The sequence below is a fragment of the Hyalella azteca genome, unplaced genomic scaffold (genome assembly GCF_000764305.2).
Source record: "Hyalella azteca isolate HAZT.00-mixed unplaced genomic scaffold, Hazt_2.0.2 contig11104, whole genome shotgun sequence".
In the NCBI taxonomy this organism is placed as follows: Eukaryota; Metazoa; Arthropoda; class Malacostraca; order Amphipoda; family Hyalellidae; genus Hyalella; species Hyalella azteca.
The window spans coordinates 600,325-606,670 of NW_025941113.1; the positions used below are offsets into that span (position 1 = coordinate 600,325).

General features: G+C 35.5%; 1 protein-coding gene across 1 annotated transcript; it reads left to right on the forward strand.

The window, feature by feature from the left end:
• Window positions 1-280: 280 nt before the first annotated feature.
• LOC108674552 (leucine-rich repeat-containing protein 59) lies at window positions 281-5,976 on the forward strand. Its single transcript, XM_018162514.2, has 6 exons — window positions 281-439; window positions 1,952-2,137; window positions 2,439-2,646; window positions 2,984-3,202; window positions 3,484-3,977; window positions 4,366-5,976. The coding sequence occupies exons 1-6, from the start codon at window positions 350-352 to the stop codon at window positions 4,582-4,584; spliced, it is 1,416 nt and encodes a 471-aa protein (XP_018018003.1). The 5' UTR covers window positions 281-349; the 3' UTR covers window positions 4,585-5,976.
• Window positions 5,977-6,346: the final 370 nt, after the last annotated feature.

The window sequence follows — 6,346 nt, forward strand, 5'->3', positions numbered from 1 at the left end:
GATCAAATCAATAAAAAACATAATCCTAGGTATTTAATCGGCTTCGCGAACTCACAAATTTAAACGAATTCTGATCATTGATTAAATGATTTTTATTATTACTGTGCTAAGTAGCCTTTTTTTAAGAAAAAGTCTTTAGATGAAACTTACTCATTTTTGTTGATTAATATAGGGTCAAAATTTCTCCTCAGTTCAGTAGCCCTAGGTTTGTAAAAAAAAACGTCTGGCAGGAGATGGTTTAAAAGCCACTGACACTTCGCCTCGTCGTTGCTCGGTAACTATTTGTTTATAGCGTTAAAGGTTTTCAGCTTTCATTTTCCCTGCTTCATCACTAATTTTGTCCATCAGTATGGCTATAAACAACATTCGAGAAAAACTTGATGATGATCAACTGGACTTGAGTATGATGAATTTAAAAGAAGTTCCATTGAAAGACATCGTAAGTCTGCCGGTCGAAGTCGAACGATCTTTAAATTATCGTAATAGTGTTTACAAAATAGGTCTAGTATATAGAAGTTGAGCCTAATAATGAATTTTTAATATTTAATAACGTTTTTCTACGAAAGTCACAATTTGTATTCAAATGTGTAATAACATTAATACCTATCCTTTTTTTGTGCATCACATGGCAGAAGTTTGATCAGTTAGCTATCTTTTAGTTTTACTTTTTCAGGCACAGTAGTAAATAAAGTTTCGTAATAGTAGGTAGTTTGAATTTCTAGCAGAAATACTAATTCAAGTACCTACTGTAAGTGTTTCCAGTCTGAGAAAAAAAGATCAATTTATGCCACTTCACATGTAAAATCACTAAAATGTAGGCAGCCAGTTTTTCAAATTTACAAATCACATCCTTAGCTTAGTGGCACTGGCAAATAGGTATGAGACTTTTTTTTAAGAGTAGACCAGTGAACTGACAACTGAGTGAACAGTGAAGTATTCTTGAAACCAGCAGTCCAGCACTATCTGCTATCATAGTAGAAATTAAATGACACTTTGAAGTAGAAAATGGAATTTAAAACTAACTGCTTTCTAAAATTTTCATTCACCACTAAACACATTTTTGCGTATCAACACATTTCTGCGTATCAACACATTTCTCTGCATATTAACAAATTTCTGCGTATCAACACATTTCTATGCTTATCAACACATTTCTCTGCATATCAACACACTTCTCTGCAGTGAGTGCAGTCTGCGTATCAACACTATGACATCAAAATTTTGAGGTGGTATTGTTTTAGGAATACATTTGATGATTTGGATACTAGCACAAGTTATTGTGAGATCATGAGATGTGATGGTGACCTTAATATATAATTTATAACTTTGACTGTTAAATGTGTTACCATAACTTTGTTATTATGGATTTGACTTCTCAATTAAAAAATTGCTCCCACCAATTGTTCCAAAAAGTTTTTTCACCCATTGATCCCAGTTATTTAATAGATATTATGTAATCTTAACATTTTAACAACCTAGCTTACCTACATTACATACTCAATCAGGTATGTCAGGCAGATTTTTTCACATTTTGAAAGAATGATCAGTTCATGGAAGGTTTAAAAAAATTGATAAAAATACACAGCTCCACCTAATTTTTACTATTATTTATTGATTTTATTCCAGTGCCTTACATACACATTTTTGGCTGATTTACCTGAAGTGTTTGCCAAGTATATATTTTATTGATTGCAGGTTGCTAAGTAGCTAGTAAATAATGAATTCTTAAAAGTGAACTCAAAATTTGATTGATATAAATCACAAAATAAGGAGAAAATTTCTATTACCATGATGCTAAATTTAAAAAAGAATAAAAATCTACTTTCAGAAATTATTTTGACTTGGTTTTGTGAGAATTTTCAGTTCATGATCATGGGAGATATTCTGTCATTACCATATTCTATTTTTTTTAACTGTTCTAGATGTGTCATGAATAAACTGTATTTTACAGGCAAGCGTCCCTCGTGCTACAACCTTGGATCTTTCTAACAACCTACTCAGGAATCTCCCATCAAACTTTGGATCTCAACTGACTCATCTGGTCAAGCTTGATCTTTCCTCCAATAAGTTAACTTCTTTACCATCAACTTTCCATCTCTTGGTTAATCTGAAGCATCTAGACCTCTACAACAATCAGGTCAGAACCAACTTTATTCAAAATTTGTATGTGTGGGGATGAGCTTCTATCAAAGTCAATGATTGACAGTTATTAAGAATTTTATTCTCAATAATAGTGTGCGTTTTTCCAAGATGGAAGGGCATTAATTTTTTTATAACAATAAATACTTTCCAGTTTGATCCTGTGTTGCCACTAGTTCTTAAATGAGTCACTGTGCATCCTAACTTGTGAATGTTCTAGTCTTGAATTATTAATTCATTATTCATTCACATTCATTAAAATGTGATTTTGAATTTCAATGTCAAATATTTTCTTGCAGCTGAAAGACCTTCCTCCATCTCTGCATCACCTGAAGCATCTCCGGTTTTTGGATATTAAAAATAATCCTCTGAATCCTGAGCTGCAGAAAATAATTGGCCAGTGTCTAACTCAGAAGGAGTGTGAGAGTGCTGCTAAAAAACTTATTGCTCATTTTACCAGAGAGAAAAATCTTGCTCTCAGTCAAGAGATGGCCAACAAAGCTAAGGGTATGTTTTACTTCTATACATTTTAATTATTAACTCAAATAATGCACTTGATGCAATACCCTGGTTGCTTTAATTAGTAATTGTTATCAACTCGTGCTTGCAATTCTGAGACACTTGCCTATTTCTCTTGAATGAGACAGTTTTTTGTCTCTTATGCTTGCTGATGTTTCATCATGGATTATTCAAGTGAAATGTTTGCTTTCCTTTTTTTACATTAATTTTTTTGAATAATTAATGTCTAATATGGTTGTTCTGAGTGCAATAATCACTAATGACATAATTCATGTCGATAAACTTGAAAAGTATACATACATCAGGGAATTTGTTATCACTGCAGAGGCTCATGAACAACAGCAACAACAGCAGCAGCAAAAGGTGGAATCTGATGCGCTGCGTCAGAGAACTGAGAAGAAAACTGTGAAGAAAGACAAGCAGCCTGAAAAGAAACAAACAAAGACTCAAGTTGAAACTAACTCTTCCACAAGGAATACTGGCAGCAGTGGAGGCTCCTTTACTTCGAAATCATCCAACAACAAGAATAGAAGACAGGCTGCTGGTAAAAATTGTCTCAGATTATCTATCGCATGGATTTAATTATTTATCCTTTTTTATAGGATTTTCTGGCTGTTGAAGTTGAAGCTAAGCTCATCTCTCAGTTCATGTAAGAGTGTCATACTCCAGTCACGATAATATTTATTGTAGATATTTTGTATAGTAATTATTTATATCATGTGAAAAACTAAACTCAGTAATTTTCAAATTGTTAGATATGCATATTAGAAATTATAAATTATGTGTTATTTGCTTGTTCAAATGCTTATGGTCTGTTTTTTGCAGGTGAGAGGAGCAGTGGCAGCAGCTGGTGTTCATTCATGGGTCTAATAAACCTGATGCTGATGGCCTGCATTGCCACAGCTGCAGGCTGGTGCCTACACCTCCACCTGGAAGGGGACTACAGCCAGGCAGGTTGGCAGGCTGCTGTTCCCCGCTTCCAAAAGAGTTTCCAAAAACTCCAGAATTTGACCGCCGAAGCGCTCCAGCCTGAAAACTTGAAGAAAACTGGACAAGTCATGTACAAGAGTGCCAGCGTCTCCCTTGGCTACGCTGGTGACGCAGTGCAGAAGACAGCTTACGCAGCTCAAGATTACCTCGAGGTCTACACTGGAGATCTAACGCCATACACTTCGCAAGTGTCGCGCGTGAGCAGACAAGCATATGAGTGGACAACAGTTCAATGCGGTGCTGTGTACGAGTGGCTGCTGAAGCAGGACTGGCAAGGCATGTGGGACGCCACTGTCACTTTCTGCTACGCCATTTTGAATAAACTCCAGGTATGTGTGAATGCTAGTACACACTAGGCTAATGTGATCAAACCCAGATTTATGATATCTTTATTCATGTGATCAGTTTAATTGTATTTATGATTAAGATCATTAGATTGGTCCTACATGTTACAACTTGATAATTGTATCTACTTTACCATAGATTGACATTATCGATTGATTGATTTCGATATTCACAGATTGGTGGTTGAAATTCTAAGGTAAGTATGAACCCGTTCATTCAACTTATTTCCCGCGTGCTCATCACCTGTGTTTCTTTTATGGTAATCTTAATTATTTAAATTTTTTTATTTCTGAAGTTTAACTCGAACAAAAAAGCATGTATATAAGACGACCTTTTAAGCGCGGTCCAGTTAACAACATGACGTAATTGCAGGAGTGGTGGACGGAGCTGCTGAAGAATCCCACGGTGAGGTCAGCTTGGAACGCGCTATGCGAGTTCACAGTCTCAGCCATTGCCTACATACGGCAGTTGATGCACTCGCTCATAGGCTACCTTTACAACGTCGGCCCCGTTTGGGCAAAGATTATACGAGACAATACAATGAGTGCCGTAACTTCCGTCAAGGACAGTGTGCAGTCGATGCTCAAGTAGCCTTAACCTCATCTATTATCAATATATGCCTTTTGTCTGTACATTTTAGCTTCGTTTGGCAGTGTTCGAGTGATTAACTTCTATTTTAAATCGTACGTTCTGGAGAAATGAATATCTCTACATTCAATAGTAGAGCTTATAACTCTTGAGAACTGCGCGTGGTTCTTGTTGCGTTTATATTCTGACTTTCCCTTGAGTTGGTTTAGCTTAATCATCCAAAACGAATATGAATGCTACGCTAAAATTGTGGCGCTATTTGTATGCTTTTTTTGATTGAACAATTTATCTTTGCTATCAATAGGCTTTACATTAAAACGCATATCGCGTTCTTGAACTTGAATGTTGGACGCGCGGTACTGTTTGCTAGCTTGTGTTTCTAAGCAAATTTGTTCGTGGTTATTGCATCAGAAAACGCTATGATGTAGCTAACCCATTTGATAGTACGTTCATGTATTTTTAACTGCCCTTGCGCGAGTAAGTTCAGACACTTTCTGGCGCTAAAATGTTAAATGTTTTTCATACTTCATTGGCTGTCAGGCTTTTTGTATGACAGAGCTTGGAGACTCGAGTTGAAGATAACTTTTTCTAGGATTAGATGTAATATTATATATTTAGTTGACTGCTCGCAGAATAATTTATCGTAATTACTTTTCTTACCCTATTGTTAGATTTTTTTTCCTAGACCCATACCCTTTCCAAGTCACAACAACTTGAATATCATCTCTCATTTACACTAAGATTTATCCTAACCATTGTGTCCATCTATTGATTATCCTACCTAAATGATTCATACATATTCAGCTGACTAATCATTAATCTTTATTGCCTTGATCCTTCACAAGTCTTTTCGTCCCCTCCACACATGAAAGTCCCTTTTGTATTCACGTGCTGGCAGTGTTGGTCACCAGCACCTTCAATGGCTGGTAATTAACCGAGGGCCGGCAGTGTGGTGTACGGTGCACACTAAGGGCATCATGACTACACTTTCCTCAGAGTCTGGGCATATATGTGGCTCCTGTTTTTTTCTAATTTTTCATTATCAATTTTATTTTACGGAATTTCTGTTGTTTAAAAATCTCTGCCTTCAAATGTTTTTTAACCATCTAAATTTTCCACTAATTTGCTCGCGATGGTCTTTCGTTATTTTATGGTCTCATTTGTAGAATCTACAATTCTATGCGTTGTTCGCTGAACCATTGGTCAAGATTTTATTGAAAATTGAAAGAATCTATTAGAATTATATTGGAATTGATTTTTGACTGAATATTTCTTTAGCTTTTCTACTTTGTTTAGCTTGCCCTGCATATATCACATTTTTTATTTTTCTTTATTTCTTATTACGAAGCAGCAACCTAATGTTGACTTTCATTAATAAATTTTGTTAAATTTACATTTCTGTAAACGTTATTATCCTCAAAAAGGCGAAAAAAGTTATCAGGAATGTTCAGTTCAGGCGGTGATTGCCGACGTTTACACTCCGCGAGGCTGGGATTTTCCCTGCAAGTTGACGCGCTAATACACGCTAGCAATTTCCAATCATTGATATTTTACATGTATGCCGTGTTGTATGAACCTCCAATATGTATCGTTATTATTAGCAAAACGACATCCGTCTGATTTATTTTCTTTATTATCGTATTTTTCGCGAACTAATAGATGAAATTTTTATTTTTTTTTCTGAATTTAGTTATCAGTGACCTAACTTCAGCCTTACCCACCAAAATTTGGGAGTAATATCTTCAATATCTCGTTTTATATCATT

Excerpts from the sequence above, each read along its gene's own strand:
- LOC108674552 (XM_018162514.2), top strand. The coding sequence starts at position 350 with ATGGCTATAAACAACATTCGAGAAAAACTTGATGATGATCAACTGGAC. Across the intron at positions 2,138-2,438 it reads TAGACCTCTACAACAATCAG|CTGAAAGACCTTCCTCCATC; the intron begins GTCAGAACCAAC and ends ATTTTCTTGCAG. Across the intron at positions 2,647-2,983 it reads GATGGCCAACAAAGCTAAGG|AGGCTCATGAACAACAGCAA; the intron begins GTATGTTTTACT and ends TTATCACTGCAG.